Here is an 18330-nt window from a genome sequence, read left to right on the forward strand (position 1 = left end):
TTATTCTTTTCAAAGGTCCCGTGCATGAGAATAGCAGGATGGAAACGCTCAGGGTGTGACGCAGGCTCTGTGCCAGGCTGTACCCCTCTCCGGAGGGCCCCCAAGCAATTGCAGAAGGGTGCAAGATGGTGAAGATCTGAACCTAGTGCTCACAGAGTTAAATGACTCTACAGTGTGGCGGTCACCGAACAGTCACGCTTTACTCTGTTTTGAGACCAGGGATTGCGTGGGTATCTTATTCTCTGTGCAGTGCAAAACTTGGTGAAAATGTGCTTGCTTTCTTCTGGTTTTGTTGGTTTTGGGGTTATGCAGACATCACTTAAGGTGGCCTACCACCATATCTCTTTCTTTTCCAAGTGCTTTGATACGGATTTCCCGCTTGATTACCTGTGATAGCTACAAGTGAAACGTGAAGCTCTTCTGCTGACTGGCTGACTTCTGTTCACACTGTAGGAGTGCCTGAGTCAGCTGTGAAGCTTGTCGTGCCTGAAGTCTGTCCTCTTTGCCTGTTCATTTAGGTTTTGAACATGCTCCTTAGTGCAGGCTTTAATTTTGTTCTGCTAACTTATTTGTCTGGAAACTTTAAATGAGCCTGCTCTTTGAATTCGGTCATGGCCTTCCTGCTGATTTTCTGCACCGTGTCCCCTTTCAGGTAATATTCAAGAAGAGCGGTTTGGGATTGTTCTTATAAGAGACGATGACTGGAATGGTTTTTAGCCAGGACAGTTCTTTTTTTTCCCTTAAATGCTATGCTTATACGCTGAACTGAATTAGTGTCTCCCTCTATGTGCTTTTTTAATGTAGGTTTTTATAATACTTGGTTACTCTATATTTATAGACTCCTCTAGCTCTATTAATGTTGTGAAAATGTTGCATAAGAACATGTTTCTTTTTTTCTTTTTTCTTTTGCTTTTCCATCACTAGAAGTACAATTAACCCACGTCCATGTGCCAGAATATAATTATCCAAAATCATTCCCAGGCTGTACCTCCTGGGGTGTCCCCTTGGAGGCTTCCATGGCAGCATCTGCTGGAGAAGTAGGTATGAAACTGCATTTCACAGCAGTGAGGAGCTGTGGGGCTTTCAGAGACAGGATGGGGCATGGGGGCAGAAACATATTTTTCAGTATTACCCAATGCGCTTTGCCATCTCTAAACAACCTGGTTATATTCATCTGTTAGATTAGTATTCCTCTCTTTTTACAGATTTGCATTTCATGCTGAAATTGGTTTGCTGCCTGAAACAACTGCCCAGTTTGTTAGGACAACTGAACAGTGCAGCAAAGCCACTGCTTCTGCCAGCTCTTAATAAATTATTCAAGAAAGCAGGACGGTTGACCCTTGCTCTGAATTGGTCAGATGTATCATTCTTAAGCACAGATTTGAAAAGGTGGTGTCAGAGCAGCTATACTGTATTGAAGTGTCAACGCTGAAAGATAAGCCTGCCCAGAGTTAATAAGTTAAAACGTTAACTGTCTTTCAGCTCGTAAGTGTGAGACAGCATGTCTGGCCTGGGTGGCTAATGTACTCAAAATGTCCAAGCAGTACTTAGGCAGCAGCACCTCTGTCGCCAGGCATATTTTGTAGACATTGGGTCTTCCTAGTGCTATCAGCATACTGCTGCCATTGGCCCCGACTGAGTTGAGGAGTCTGTGCTGGGCTGGTAGCAGCAGATATTTTTTGGGTGGTAAGACACCAAAGACAGGGATAGTACCAGCTTTATTTGTAACTGGAATTTCAGGATTTAATACAAGTGGATTCAGTCTGTGGCTTAAATGTTCGGTAAGATGGTATGGGTTTATTTTGGGTAATGGTTTTTATGGAGGCATTTGGGAGTTCTGGTCTATTTCTGGGCACTGACTATTATTGCAGGCTAAGGAGTAGTAGGTCTCGCTGCAGTTCAGGTTCTGTAAATGACTGTAGTCTTCTGTAAAGCTCCTGCAGACAAGAAAACAGTTTTATCTTTGTGGAAAAGCAGGGAACCAGCAGGTCTTGAATTTAACTGAGCTGCCCTTCAACTGCTGGATAAACATGTGATTGTTCATTTGGCAGAAGACACGTATGCTGTGCGCGACAAGGGCAGACCCTCAGCTTTTTGGCTTTGAAGGAGCTACGCTGACTTATCTTACTAACCAAGGATTAGAGCAGTTTTTACCAAAGCCATTGGCTATTAGAGGCTGCAGTTGTTTTTGGTGGTGAAATATACGGAGTTGGTGTGCAGAGGCATCCGGCACATCAGTTTTTTGACCAGGACATTATGTTCTACCAGTTGATACGTACCTCAGCACAGAGAGGGTAATCTTCGCCAAACCTATCAAACTAGTCAAGGACTAAGTAGCTGTGACCTGATGTCTGTTATGTCTCAAGACCTGCTGACTTGTTTCAAGTTAAGAAAACATGAAAGTACTGTCCTTTCCTACAGCTGTCCTGTGGCTGAGTAGAAATGACCTGGCACCTCGAGCCTCTTCACGTTTCTAATGCTGTTATCACAGGCTTCATATCCAAATGCCCTTTCACATGGAAGAGTTGTCCCAGTGTGACAGAGGGTGGTAAGTCTTTGCCACAATCAAGTGTGTGTTGATAAAGTTACTCACCGGTGTGCTATTTTTATTCTCTGTAACTTGGGTTATCTTAACCCCTCTGTAATCCAGACAGAACCCTCAATGCACTTGGAAATGGAGTGCGGAAGAAAGCTGTAAAAATTCAGGGTCTCAATCTCAGATGCTGCTGGTTTGTCTTGAAGTTTTGTATTGCAAATGGTATCTATGCAGAGTTCATCTTCCCCATGTTTTTGCTGCATGTGCTGCTTTGCCTTTTTAGTAGGTGTCTTTTCTACAGTTTGTTTCTTCCTGCCTGTGCCCCAGTTTTACTTGATCAATATCCTCTTCTAGAGGATTACAGGTATTTTCACTGTATTTATATTCTCATTCTTGTTTCTTCCTAAAATTTTTCTTCCTGGGACTCTCTCCTAGGTATGCTACAACTTAGAATGGTGAGAGTAGCTCAGAGTGTGTGGGGTAAGAATCCGAATTAAGTGCCTGTATTGTGTACTTAAGGGTATTGACCAAGACAGTACTTTTATGGAGCCCATAATGAAATTCTGCGTCTTAAATTGTAGTGCATGGCCGCCTGCCTTAAGCTGCCTTCCCGCTCTTTGCAGTTTCTCAGCAAGCTACATGAGGAAATGATCTTGCTTAAGTATGTTTTCCCCCAATGGTTCGTTTTTAGTTAGGATCAGTTCTCCAGTTTGGCCACACAAACACTTCATTTGTCAAAATTAAGGTCTAGCAAAGGCCATGTGGACTGATGTTGCTACTGAAGAACAGTTTTGTTAAGCTGCATACCAGTGAGGCTGTTAGCAGTGAGCGCACTAATTGCAACTCAGTGGTTTGGGGCAGTCTGTGCATGTCTGAGCTTGTAGGAGCTGCAGGACCGCGAAGCACATTTGGCTGGGGTTGCTTGACCTCCCTTACGGCCCCGTCTTGTCACTGGCAGTAGTTGAGAGAGAAGCCCCTGGATGGTGTCTGCATCTTCCTCCTGCTGGCTTCACTGTGGGAGTTCTCCCTTCTCCTGGGGCTTCAGTGTCTGTCAGTGCCATGCATGGGACTGAGAGCAGGGCTGAGCTCAGGTCTGGACCAGCCGTAGCGTGTGGTGGCTGTCAGGCAGTTGAGAAACAGCTGTCGTCCTGCCCTGACACTGCATGACCAGCAATGGGGCTGTGCTGTCACTGGGTTATTGGGTGACATGAGCCCCTGCTGCTGGAGGAAGGGAGCCAGCAAGTGGGGCTCAGCCTGGCCCTGCTGGTTATCCCTGGGGGTTGCTTCATAAACTGCGTACTTCAATATTTTTGCTCCTTGGAAGCTGTTGTCATTGCTTGCATGCTCTATCTCCTCTCTGCTCCCCTTCTATCTCTTCCACAAGGGCACGATAAGTGTCTGCAGCTCTTTGTCATATGAAAATTCAGGTATGTGGCCTGCAGAGCAGACAGGTTGGCTCCCCCTTTGCTGCACTGTTAGTTCGTGTAATGGGAAGTTGCACACACTTTGGGCTCGGCTTCTGCAACAGCTTGCCTAGAGCTTCACTAAATGTTTGTTCCCAGACTGTTGCAGCTGTGGTAAGTGGTGAAAAGGTTGGTACATTGATAACAGTAATTTCTTCCTGAGAACCACTATTCATTCAAAGGATGTTAGTGGGGGAAAAAAATGGTGCAAATGTGCTATTTTCCAGTCTTGGCATTTCAAGATGCAGTCTGTCATTGATTAATTGTTCTTAATGCATAGTAGGAAACATTCTCTATAGTCTTTATCCTTTCTTCTAGCTGCCTTTTGGAGGAGGAAAAAGAAGTCAAATAGCATTTACACCTGTGTACTAGAGCCTTCTGAATGCGTGTCAAGATGTCCAGCAGAAATAATAAAATTATGATTTGTGGCCTGGGATGACAAGCTGAGATTTTTATTGAATTGGTGTATTTCCTTGAAAGGATCCTTTGCAAAGCAGTTACACAGAGGATCGGGTACATTAGTACTAGTGAGTCCTTCCCATCTTTTCCTCTTTATACAAACACTCTTAAGGAGCCTGTGAAGTGATGCTAAGACAAAAAAAAAAAATAATCAGGCTAGTACTGTGCAGACCACCCTGGTAATGCTCCCCCTTACCCTTCCCCTCAAGTCAGCACTCACAGACATTGGTGCAGCTTATGATTGTGGTCGGTGTGATTAAAAAGCTGATCTGCAAGAGCGTTTTTGGGTGTTATTTTCTTGCTATCTAAATGACATCCTGTTGCTCAAAGCCCTGCCCCTTAGAAACTGCCTAAACACATTGGACATGTTGCTGCCATGATGCCTCTGCCCTGCAGTACAAGGACATGAGCTGGGTGACTTGAGGATTGTCTGTACCCCGGCTGGCGGCTCCCACCCCGGCTGGCTGTACTGGTGCTGCAGGAAGTCCCTCTTCACCAAGTAAGTCAGCGTGTGTCTGTGAGCCAGCTGGTGGTGTAGAGGTGGCCGTTAATGTGACTTAGATATAAGGGTTACAGTTAAGGTTACTCAACACTTCCTGTAATAAGGTGCTGGGGTTTGTAGCAGGGACATGCTGCACCCTCTCTGCCTGCAGGGAAACTGTGCGTTGGTGCCCAGGGTGCTGCTCCCATGCTGCTGCTGTCCTTGCGAAGCGTGGGAGGTTACCCGATTTGTGTTCCCCCTCATTAATTGAGAGAGGGGTAGAAACGTGGGGAAAGGACAGCCCAGGATGTTCCTTCCCATGCTGTTGTTGTGTTTTGTTTTTTTGTTTCTGTGAATATACAAAGGTTTTGAGCCAAATTTTAGCGTAGGATAGGAACCACAGGCTGGCAGGCTAACAAACCCCTGGGTGATAAAATGAGTCAGCAGAAGAGACGAAGCCACTGTGCCCTGGGATAGCTCTAGCTCTCAACTGCAATTTGTAAAAACAGCACTGCCCGCACAGGGAGCTGCTGTTATGTGGTCCTGCCTTGCAGGCAACAGAGCTGTTGGGGAGGACGTGTGAAATGTCGCTTTTTAGGTGAATGTTTTGTGTCTTTGTCCAAAACTGTGGTTTCATGGGAAAAAGTATTTGGTGGTGACGCTGGAATTTGTTACTGTTACTTGCCTCCCTACCCTGTCCCCAACTGCTGGCTCTTCCTTCACGTCTTCCCCGTCCTGGCTTTGCTGGCCACCCCCTTGCTGTGCCAGCACAGCTCTCCTTGCTTGCATCATGAGCTGGGTGAAGGCACTGATTCAGCTGTAAAATGACACAGAACAAATAAATAAAATGTAGAAAGAACCATTCAAGCTGGTTTGGTTCCCCTGTGCGGGTCAGGGCCTGGCTGGACAAAACGTGGGTGCAAAAACTGCTGCAGTGTGAGTGCTGTGGTTCTGGGGCGAGGGCCACTGGCACTGCTGCTGGGGAGCCACCACCCTGTGCCAGGCCACATGCAGATCCATGCTGTCTTTGGGGATGGAGAGAAGTGATGAGAAACTGAGTGAAAATCAGCCCGTCAAGTTAAAAAAAAAAAAAGGCTTTTCAGTTGCCTGCCATGCTCATCAAAGCTGAACAGAGCTGCACAGGAACGTAAACCATGTAGTCCAGAAGTGATGGAAGGGGCAGCGAGCACAAGGCATGTCTGCAGGATTGGGTCCAGTGCAGCCAACAGCATTTTGCTGGGTCTAAGCAGTTAGTCTTGCACCACCACCAAAAATGTGTGTGATCAGAGTGAGGCGTAGATTGTTACCATGTTCAAACCTGATGTGTCTTGAAATGGTGCTAGAAAAACATTTTTTGTGGCATGGGAGAGAGACATGTCTTGTGGTCAGGGTCCTAGACACTGACTTAGGGATTTCTCTCATATTTCCTCTGTGACTTTGGAATAGTCATTTAATTCATCTGTACCTCAGTTCCTCTGAGTCTTCCGATCCTTTAGTTTTGTTTTGGGAAAGTTGCAATGTCTATTAAAACTGCTGTCTCTTTCCTGTAATTGAGTGAGACAACCCTTTATGAAAAATCCGGTGACCAAACCTCGGACCAGAGCTGCTGTACTCAGTACTTCCAATAGTAAACAGTCTTATCCTGATCAATCGTTAAATGTGGTAAATGTGTCATGCCATTTATATAGCAATGTCATACTGTGTTTACACTCCAATTCCACTAAACATTTCATTTGATCACAAGCGCTGGAGACTAATGATTCATAGCACTTGAAAAATGGCAGTCTGAAATTTCGGATGGGATGATTGCTAATGTCCCTGGAGTTTACTTTTTACAACTCTTGTGGTAGTGTGCCAGGCTGCTGAAACCTGGTAGAGTTTAACTGGAACATATACAGACCAAGTGAAACTTTGCTCAGAATGGTGCTGGTTGTTCTGCTGTTTGTTCCTTAGTGTTTCTGTGCATAGATGTGAATGAGTGATAGCTTTGCTCTTTGACTCGGACCTTTCATTAGCAGCTAATAATCAATGAGAGCAGGCAGGTTGGACAAAGTACAGAGGTTGTAACTTAAAAAAAAAAAAAATAGTGCATACCCTCATCCCTCACACGCGGGCTATTCCATGCACATTACCATACGTGACTGTGCGTCAGGCTGCTCACAGGAGCTGGAGAACAGTGGAATTTACCCAAATGTGACATACTTATTGGCACTAGTGATATGCATATAACTTAAAGGACATGCCTTCTTCCTACAGTAAGAGTGAAAATCTTTAAGTTTCTGACATTGAGCTCGAATTTTAAAACTATTTTTTGCAGTTGAAAACTGAATTTGACTGTTTATGTCCTCCCTCCTCCACCCTCCTCAGCTTCCTTATTGCCTGGCTTAAAGAGAATTGGGATGCATTCTCTGTGGTTGTGTTTTGGGGACCTTCAGGTCAGCTCTGAGAGGTGTAATGAGTGCGGGACCTGTAACTGTGTGGGTGAAGCTGAAAAGTAGAGTGGGCAGCTGGGTGCTGAGTAAAAGAAGTGGCCTCTGTGCAAGGCAGAGGTGGCATCCAGAAACAAACCGGCAAAGTCTCTTCATCTTTTGTTTCGCAGTCAGTGGATGCTGAGAGGCAGCGATGTCACACCATGTGAACCACTGTTGGGAGAAAGGGAGAACCCCACCCCCAAAACCTGCACCATCTCTAGCAATTGTGCTGGTGCAAAGTGTGAGATGGAGAAGGAGAAATTTACCTGCTTTGTTCCCGCTTTTGCCCATAAAAGTCAAGCTTCATTTTTTTTCTCAGATAATTCCAAAGCAAACATCATGTCATGTGGATGAATGATGTATGTTCCTAATGATGGGGAGAAACAGGTACCCCCCACAATACTACAGTACAGGTTCCCTGCACAATGGCTACAGTATAGGTTAACACAGCCATAGCCAAAATGATGAGGAGGAAAATAAACAGGAAAAAATGTAGCATCACAGTTTAATTGTCCCATGCTGATGTACCATGTTCCATATGGTGAAATAACGGTGTTCAAAACCTGGTTTTTATTTACAATTTTCTATAGTCAAGAAAGCTTTTGAAATTAATAGTTTCCAAAGAAAATCTGTTCTCTTCAGCAAGTATTGGACTTCATTTGACTGGCTTTTAAATAGTCTGAAGCCTTATCTATTACAGGAATCCCCTGGTCTTTCCAGGATGTTTTATACATACAGTAGCTGTTTCCTGTTATAGAAATAATGTCATTTGGAAGTGAACAGTACATGCTGAAAAAGCTTTTGTCTGCAATCAAATTGGCAGTGACTGAGAAAATCCAGATGATCTCCCAAAGGGGAGTCAGTGCAGCTGGGCCATTCTTTGTTACAGTAGTATTTTGCTCTTTCTATTTAAACAAGTTTTGTATTCTATCTGCCACACACACCTGCCAGTATTGTGATCTTCCTGCTATGATATAAATGTGAGTGGGACAATGTAGGCCAATGTTGTGACCAAACTAGCATCACTTAGAGTCCAGCTGCAAAATGGATGAGTTTATCCCTGCTAAATCTGTAAGAGAGGAGCTGTGAGTGCTGACATGATTTATCTTTAGAAATGTAAAGCCATCCAATGACAAGATTCCTCTCCCCTCTTCTCTCACCTTCAGATGATTCCCGCTCCCCGCCCCCCCCCCCCCCCCCCCCGATTAGCTGATGACATGATACTTGGATTTCACTGAGGTTTCTCAGTCTCCTTCCAGTCTTGATATCATTTGGCCAGTTGATAATATCTACTACATGTGTATAATAACGGTACTCTGGTGTTAGAACACATTGATGAAAGATTACATTTAAGTTAACAGTATGACAGAGGTGATCATGGACTTTTTCAGCTGGGCACAGCGTGCTGCCTGGCCCGTGATTTACTGAGTGGAGGACAGATGTATCGAGGGTTTCAAGGCCTTTCCTCCTTGACTTTTTTCCTGTGTTAATAGCTTATTTCTTCATTAGTGTATTTACAATGAATATTAAACCAAAAGCTGCTTTATAGGCATAATTAAAAGTCAAAGGAATATATAGTTTCTTGGAGGAAAGCCAGATTTTTTTCTTCATTCTGTTCTGTGGTTTAGCCAAAGTGAGAGTCACAACGACCTGAGTGTCTGGGGATATCAAAACTCAAAATTAGTCTCAGGAGCCTGATAATCTGACAGACAAGAATTTACTCTACTAAACTAAAGCTGTCTAATTTGGATAGATGTGATGGATTAAAGAGAAAGCATCATTGACCTGGTTCCACTCTGTTAGGCTTTCCAATTAAACAGGATGTTGTAGAAAGCGAGACCTTGCAGGGTAATACCTGGACCAGCAGGACTGAGGTTTTAAATGTCCCTTATACTTTAAAAGATGTTCCTTTAAAGATTTTGCTTGAGTACTAATCCCAGAACACTATTGATGAAGTCTCCTGTAGGGATGTTATCTCCTTCTAACCTCTTAATTAACTAGCTAAATAGACAAATTTTGTGCTTTTGTGTTTAGAAGCTCTTTAATGAGGTTTGAATCCTCTGGCCAAGCCAAGTTTAAGAGTTCAGATTTTGACACCAAGGAATATGCCATTATGAAGAAAATGCATAGTGCACTTGCACCTATAATGTGCAGAGCTAGAGAGAAACATTAATCGGGATGAAATTTTAATGGAAAACAAAGCAACCATGGTGTCACTGCAGCTGTAGCGAGCAAAAGTTTTGCCAAGGACATGGCCAACCCTATCATCATCATCAAGTACTAATCAACTTTCTGAAAAGATTCTAACACTTTGAAATTACAGGAGCACCAGGATTACCAATTGTCATCTAAGAAAGAAATGTAACAAAGGAGTAAATCAAAGATGCAAGGGTCTGTGTGTGGCCTTGAGTTATTTTGTAGCTAATCTGTTTCTGGTATACTCCAGTTACTGCAACTTCCTTCACTCATGCAAATATTATTGAGATCGTGTAATTCCTGTGTGATGGTAGGACATCTGGAAAAGGAGGAGCTCTTTTAAAAAAAAAGAATAAATCTTTGAGTAGGTGTGTTTGTTCCTAACATTGCTACTCCGTAGCAGTAATGGCTCAAGACAACTTCTTTTCCGCTATTCCAGAGTAATGGCTGTTTCTGTCTGCTCTTTTTGTAGATTGAACCTCCTAGTCCCTACACCAGCCTGGAGACTCAGGTTAGTACCACCCCCCTCCCCCACTTCTTTCTTACAAGAGACTCTCTGATAGAGAGGGTTCATCTGCTGTTGCCCACCGTACTTATGATATTTAACTGGTGGTCCTGGAGAAGGTGCAATTGTAACAGCAGTAGCTCCCAACGTGACTGACTGGGCAACAAGAGAACCAGACTCTTTACAGGACACAGTAGGTGCGGACGGTGAGGTAGAGACCTGGCGTGTGGTTGGACAACAGCAGAAGTGACTTGTAGTTGTTAGAAGAGAGGATACAGTCCTCAAGGCAGTGCAAGCATCCATTCACGGGATTCTCATTTCATTTTGTATACTCAGCTTCCTAGCTTTTGTTATGATCCCCACTGCTAGTGTGTTACTCTAAAATACTGTTGCGCTGCAGATTTCCTCTTTAGACATTACAATGAATGGTAATGAATCCGTGGAGATGCCTGGCACCAGAAGGTCAAAGTGACAGAAGGGATTTTACAAAGTCACTGATGCTTTGATTTGTGTTTTCTAACAAGGCGGCATCATTGATTTCCATTCTCGGTGATCTTTGGGAGACAGCAAAGGCAATGGTACTTGCATACTGAAGATGTGTGTTTATTCAGAACACACATTTCCAATGTCCCTTAGTGATTGCATAAATATTTCTACCTTTGTCTTCTGCTGGCCTTTCTCTGGGGAGGGCTTTTGACTGTTTTGTTATTTGTTTCAACAAGCCTACTACATCTTTTTTTATGGACCTGGCTTTGGAGCCAAGCCTTTGTGAGTCGAAACTGTCAAGGAAGGATCACACAAAGACTGTTGTACACAGTCGCGTTATAAAGTGTATCGAAACACGGAGTAAATAATAAAGTACTAATCCGTGCATGATGTAGAACTAGAAATACACAGTAATAATGAAGACTTACACCATTTCAACACAGTAATAAAGTAAGAGCATCAGTCTGTGTCAGTGAAGGTACTAGGGGAGAATGCACATATGAGTATGAGCAAGAGAATTGCACACTTGGAGGAGAAGGAGGTGAAAGGGAGATCATCAGCTCCAGCTGGCGCAGCTGCCAGCTGCAGCACATTACTGCCTGAGGTGATGTCGTCAGCCCCAGCATATCACTTCCTTGTCCTGCCCTGCCAGTCTGCATCTTCCCTGACCTGCATGTCATCAGTCTTCTGACCTGTTACCTCTTTGCTAAGACTGTCAGCAAGAGTGCCAGGTAACTCCAAAAATTGCTGTGCTTTCAAGGGGTCTTTAATATTTCTGGGGTCAGGGAGGGCGTAAATGCATTGTTTAATGAATAATTAAGGTAGAAATTAAGTGTATGCTTATGCGTGTTGTTATTTCTTTCAGTGTTACTAAAAGCCACGTCTGCTTCTGAATCCATTTTCTGTAGAAAGCTGCTTACTTCTGACCTTGAAATAGATGAGGAGAGCCAAAACTAACTACTTCTTGGCAACACATGTCCCACAGTGTTCTAGACTGCTGGGGGCTGCTCAAATGTAGGAGCTGAGACCAGGCAGATGTCCTGGGGTGGGGAGAGAAGGGACTGTCTCTCTGAGAGGTGGAAGTAAATCTGGGTATTACAGCTGAAGGTCAGATCGTTTGCTTGGGTTCCCAGGGGTATAATTCTGTTTAGGTGAAGTGGTCAAAAGCATTCGCTTAGCAGCGGAAGTTGTTGATTTATATCTGGACTAAGAAGTGAGCAATTCAAGACTGGGCCACAGTCTTAGCTGCAAGTGTCTCTTTTATCTTTGCTGTGTAAAAGCACTGCGAGAGAAATAGCATCAGTAGCTTTAATGTTTTGCGATCTTGAACAGGATGTTAACTAATATGGTTAGTAAAGAATCCCTAAATTTGCTGAAGTTGCATGCTTTGTTCTCTTCCTTTTTTTCTGGGGACAAATGGGAGCAGAGTAGCACTGCATTCATTTCAGACATGTTGAGTAGACTGGTGAGCAGCTTCTCCGTTTCGGTGGTTTTCTGCACGATTGGATGAATCAGCTCGTTCAAGAGTTTCTCTCCACTGCCCTCTGGTTTCCTGTCTTGGCTCTGGTTTGGTTGGTGTTTTGAATGTTGACATTTCAAACCCATGCTTTGTGTTGAAAGGGGACCGTATTCTGGAGACCTTCTGTGTTTTTCATATAATTTCCCCTCCTTTCCCTCCTCTTCCATTCAGCTGTACAGCTGTTGAAAATTTTACAGGTATGGCTGCAAGTGATCTTCTAAATAGAGAATGGATACTCTTCCAAACAGCTCAGCTTCAGCAGATCTCTTTGAATTCCTCTGTAAAGATGTATTTTGGGTTGTGTGTAAGTGAACTTAAGAGCTAAGATGATGATATTTTTCCAAAGAAAAGACAGTTTCTGCAAACAAAATAATTTTTGCACAATTCCTTCATGTTCCTCTTGCTTTTAGAGGCATATTAAAATACTTTGTTCAAATTGGACCTGCCAAATCACACTACTCGTGTTAATCAATAGCAATACATTGGGGATTGGTCTGATTTGTTCATACCTACCTGTGCTGGGATAGTGTGTCAAAAGATGATGCAGTCAGGCAGTTCCTGTTCTCCCTGTTGTCACAAACAACTATTCTTTAGTCTTTTTCATGTTAAATGGTGTGTTACAAGCATGAATCATGTAATGTATAAATTTGGTGCAGCAGATTAACAGCTCTTTAATCAGCTGTATTTGGGAGAGTAGGATGTGGCAAATTTATTTTCACTGTGTTGCAAAATGATACTCATCTAGGGTGAAACCCAGAAACTTGGTCTACTGTATTGGAAAAAATATTTTGAAAACAAACCTCCCATTTCCTATCTCTAAATCTCACTGTGTGCTAATGCCAAAAATAGATACCCCTGAGCATCCTTGAAGTGTTTGATAAGTGTCACTTTGTCAGGATTTTTTTTGAAGGTTCAGGCTTGTTTGTCTGCACTATCATGCAAAGAGAAACTGAGCGTAATTTGGAGAGAAGAAATGAAGAAACTAAGAGAATGAAAGCTGTTTTCAGCAGCTGAGATGGTTGTATATTACATCTGAAACAGCTGTGACTCTGTGACTACTTTTCTCATGATTTCAGAAGTTATCTCCATCAATGAGATTGTGGCTGTTTGCATTTCACACTTCCCATCATTCGTTTCACAGAAATACCAATGGCTTCTGCAGCAGTTAGCTCTGAGATAAATTTTGGCCCAGTTTTTCATTCCCTTGGAGCAATGGAGTTTGTTATCATCTTTGGGTTAGAGAGAGCATTATCGGTCTCCCTCCAAAGCTGTAGCTTTGTGACTGTTAAAAGTTGTGTGATGGGATGCTAGGGAGCCTTTTAAGGCTTACTGATATAGGACCATGGAGTATTGCAGCTGGCGGAGGGAACAGGGCTCTGTGTAGCAGGTGATGGGACTGAGTAATCGGTGCAGCAATTGCAGTCCTTATCTGCCTTCACCTGTGGGAGGTAAGCATTCCCACGTGTTTTCATTTTGCCAATGTTATTCCTAGCATGAGTGCGCTGCAGTACTTGCCTTGAGAGCCGCTGTCTGAGGGGTGCCGGGCTGAGCCTGTGGCAGGCAGATGTGCCACCCTTGTCTGTGTGGTAAGCGGTTGGTTTTCCACCGCTTGGAGGTCAGCAGCATCTCTTCTAAGCTTACGACGATAATGATAATAAAAATTAGAATTCTTCTTCCCAGAATATAGAATGCCATTTTTTTCCTTTGTTGTTAGAAGTCAAAATATGAACTGATTTTTGCTGTGCAGTTTCCAGAAGATGCTCTCGCTGAGGTAGCTGCTTGTGGGAGAGTAGCTGGTGGCTTGCAGCCTCCCTTTAAGTGATGGGTGCAGTTCCCAGGTGCCACTGAAGCATGAAACTTGGAGATTGCTGAAATAACGCGCGCACTCAGAATCCAAACACGAGAATTGTGTGTACCACATATGCCACACCAGGAGGATTTCAGCTGGAAAGTTACCTTAGCTAAGGGGGGATGCCAGTCCAGAGGGGATTATGTTGGCAAAGAGCCAGCATGAAAGATGCTTTGAAGGCCTCTTCCCATGGAACACAAGTGGTCTCCCATATTAGTGAAGTAAATAGTGATGCTTGAGTATGGGCAGCAGTGTGCTTGTGATAATATAGCAAAACCAGACTGCTTTTTCATACCCTTCCGTAATTAGGGTGTACCTTGCCCACAGTGTAGCGGCTCAGTACCTCTTACCCATGTCAGCCTCTTGTCTCTGAGAACAGCTCAGATGCCGATCGCTCCCAGACAAAATTTGTGTTTTAACAACAGTGCCTCTAAAGAGACGAGGGGTAAAGACTGGTTGTTATTGTTCTCTCTACCATTTAATTTAATTCTTTTTAAGAGCTAGCTGTTTTTAGAACAAAAATGTCCAACCCTGGAGAGCATTGTGTAAGGAACAAAAATTGTCATATTAAAAGGTATTTATTATCCTGTAATCCCTTTCTCTGAAATTGATTTCTGGCTTAATTCGGTAAAAGACTCAGAACTGAAGGTTTGTGGCATGCCAGTCTGTTGTGGGTGTTGCACTTTACAATTAAGTGGCCGCTTTGAACAGCAAAAACGTACTCTTGGTGTGTTTTTTGCAAGCGCCTGGCGAGATGCCTTTGTTGTTGGGTATGAGTCAAATAATTTCATTGCCTATAGGACTCTCTAAATAATTGTGTGCTCAGTTGTTTGACCTTTAATTATTTACTCTATTCAACCCAGAAATTTAAAACTGTTACCCTCAGCTGTGAGTGCCAAGAGGGACCCAGGTCTGTGGTCTGCCCTCTGGAGGCACGCTGCTGCCTGGAAAGCTCAAGCACCTTTTACTCATGTTTTTTCCGGGAACGATGGGGTGCTGTCAGGCCTGCTTGGATCCAGAGCACAAGTATGGCAGCAGCAGCAGCCATACAAGTTGCCTAATCACACATCTTAAAACGGAGATGATTGTGGATAAGTGAGCATTTTGCTCTTTGTGCATGGACTTGGTCAGCATCTGCTTCACTGGAGGCTGCACAGCTGATTTCACCCAAGTGCCACGTCATCAGCATTTCCCAGTAAGAGTAGGTAAAAATCGCAAGCTTAAAGGTACTAAAAACTACTAAAAACAAGAACAGAAATACTCCCTGAGTTAATTGTTAGAGTATCAAATGGAAAAAGAATCATTTAATAATTGGGGAAACTATTTTTAAAAGCATATGACTAAAAATAGTACTCTGAATCTTTCGCGGCTCTGGTTTTGGGTGTGTTTGGGTTTATTTCTGAATCTTATGGTTACTGCACAGGTTAGAAACTTAGGGATTTCTCAAGTTTTAGTCAATATTAATGAAAAAAACATGAATTCAGGAATCTTGGAGCCTGTGGAAAAAGTGTGTCTTGCAGTTTTTGTGACAAAGCAATTGTGATTGGTAACACCATAAATACGGAGTCTTTCATAAAATCATTTTGTGAAGATAAAGTAAACTTCCAGGGTACTTGCTTTTCAAAATGCAGATAAATATTTTTCTTCTAACTCATTAGTTCTGGGGGCAAGGAGGGGCACGTGCCATTTCATAAGGTGCTGAAGTGAGTAAAGAGCCGAAATGCTTATGGGATAGATGACCACTGAGGAAAATGCCATAATTTCTTTTGGTGACTGTGCTCACTTTGACAGCAGAAGGGAAAATCCTCAATTAAAGTGAAGAGGAAACAGCATGTTTTCCTTCCAGCTGAGAAACATGAAAATACAAGCTTACCTCTGAAATCTTTGTAATGTAGTCCCCATAGAAACATCCAATGCAGTCAAATTGCTGAGCTTTTATTGACTAATAATCAGATACACTGATTTTGGCAAAGACAAGCCCAGAAACACAACAACTAGAAATGTCTCCATTGTTAAGTCACCCAAGAAAGAGAATTTAGGTCTTTTTAGGAGAATGCATCTTTCAAATGTATGTGCTGAGTGGGTCCTTTTTGGATATAGGTGGGAAATACTCTGCAGCATTAATTGGATATGATTTGCACTAAAGATACCTAGGTATAGTCTCATGCAGCGTTTTGGGAAGTTTTAACTTCTGTTACGCACACAGTCATTGTTGGCAATTCAGCCATGTTTGAGAGAGAGAGAAAGAAAGGAAGAGCATATGGCTTTGAACTCTCATCTCCAGCCCCTGTTTTCTGCATTATTTCTGTGACCAAACTGTAAGAAGTTGGGCATTGAAGGCCAATGGACTCCTTCACAAGTGTCTGCTGCATGAAGAGGGTACACACCACGTGTCGCTTGGATTCCTTCCTACCAATGCTGTGAAACTTGAATTTTACATGAAACTCCTTAAAAAAAAAAAAAAAAGAGGAGGACATTTGATATTTTCAGCATGTTTTCAGTCCACTTGGACTTTATAAAATCTGTCCCATGGACAGCACTGAGAATGAAATTTCCTCTTCGAGAGGTACAGATTGGGCAAATTTCCCAGACCCGGCACATGCAGAAGGGAAGGTCTGTGATGGACAGGATGGTATTTTGAACTCATCTCTGAACTCTGCATCCAGAGCTTGCTAAGCATCCTTGCTTTCATTTAATTGAGCCTGAACTATAGCTCACATTCTCTGGATGTCAGCTGTGAGTTGGGTTTTTTTTGTTCCCAGAAGTATCTGTCCAGTGGGTTGTCTGTCCCTTTTAATACTCATTTGAGAAAATATTCTTGTGCTTTCTTGAAACAGGGAAGTTTCTAATTGTCCCTAAGTCCATTCATGCACGATGCAGCTTCGGGAGCATGAGGTGCTCTTATGCAGTTATCTATAATTATTAATATTTTCAGCCGTACACCTACCAAAGCCTTATGCTCCCAAGCTAAGATCTTAAAAAGATATGAGAATTGTGATATTTCCCAGCAGAAGCTGATTTGCCAGTACGCTTTTAATTTGCACAGTGTTCAAAATGCTTACCAGCAATAGCTAATGTTTGTTAAGTATTTAGCCTCTGATGGAAAGAGAATTGTAAAATTTAGTTCTGGCCTTCCCAGTTTTTATTGTATAGGGCAAATTGGCAGAAGGGAAGATACATAAATTACATTAATTATAATCAATTACCATCAGAACCAAACGGTTCGTTATGACCCTGTCTCTGCTGTACAGTAAAGCTATTGTATGTTGTCATGCTCTGCACTTCAAGTGACATTACAGAACAGGAAAATTCTTGATTATTCCAGAATAATGTTAACTGGGCTAAAGTATAAAAGATTAGTATTTGATAGTATGAGCTCTGGCTGATTGCTTAAATAAAGCTGTAATACAGAACTGTTCTGATAGCAAATAGAGAATTGTGCCAACAAACCAAAATATTTTGAAACTAATTGAATCCTTGGGTATCTGTTGCCATTCTTTAAGTGAGATACATCTAGATGTTGTTCTGATAAATATATCTAGAAATAAAAAAGTACTTCATATCTCACAGATTGCAAATACAGTATGTATTTGTGGCAGGTGCGGTATTGCAGTGAGCAGCTGTAAAGAGTTTTATGGCTGTTTCCTTTCTCCTGCGCATCCCTTAGTGTCAGAACAACAAGATAGGAGGAATTTACACATTATTTGCCAGTTAAATGTTAAGTAGATCCCCGTTTAACACCTCCTAGGCTAACATTTGAGAGCTTAATTACAAGCACCCACTGAAATGCAGCTGACTGCAGGGAGGCTTTTCCTTGAAGTCCCACTGTATATCATGTCTTCATTTCTTACATAAAACCAGCTGTTCTGTTGCAGTAGTTTAAAGCATATTTGGAGCCCTTTTGCATACAGTGGACTGGATCCTCTGGTGAGTAATTCACTGTGCCTCTCCTGACTGAAGTGGAGCAGTGTCGGATTATCCTGGCTGAGGAGGTGACTTACTGTATTAATGTGAGCAGTGAGTAAAATGCAGGTCAAGTTACCAGTGCAGCTGGTGCGTAGTTGTGGAAGGTTGTGCAGCACCTACATGCAGGTGACCGGTGTCTGATGTTACTGCTTGTGTGGTGTTCTCTGTGCAGCATTTCTTGGGAGACATCTGGGACGCCTTTCACTTTCCGAGCGGTTTGAAATGCTACTGCAATGTGAGGTCTGTTTCTGGTTTATTTCACTTTCTGTAACAGCTACAGGTAAATGCAACTGAAAAAGCTTTTGTGATGCTGGGTTGGTTTTGGTTTTTTTTTTTGTTTTTTTTTTTTTGTTCCCTTCCCACTGCAATTTTCTCTTCCTCTGGTTACACTGGGATTAG

General features: G+C 42.8%; 1 protein-coding gene across 1 annotated transcript in view; it reads left to right on the plus strand.

Moving 5' to 3' along the window:
- XYLT1 (xylosyltransferase 1) overlaps nucleotides 1-18330 on the plus strand; it is a gene marked incomplete at both ends in the record, with an annotated part of 207026 nt that overhangs the window by 46811 nt on the left and 141885 nt on the right. The window contains one exon of the mRNA XM_082490446.1: nucleotides 10079-10117. Coding sequence (XP_082346572.1) covers nucleotides 10079-10117 — 39 coding nt within the window. The remainder of the gene's footprint in view (nucleotides 1-10078; nucleotides 10118-18330) is intronic.

This window comes from Vanellus vanellus (genome assembly GCF_965231255.1).
Source record: "Vanellus vanellus genome assembly, chromosome: 14".
In the NCBI taxonomy this organism is placed as follows: Eukaryota; Metazoa; Chordata; class Aves; order Charadriiformes; family Charadriidae; genus Vanellus; species Vanellus vanellus.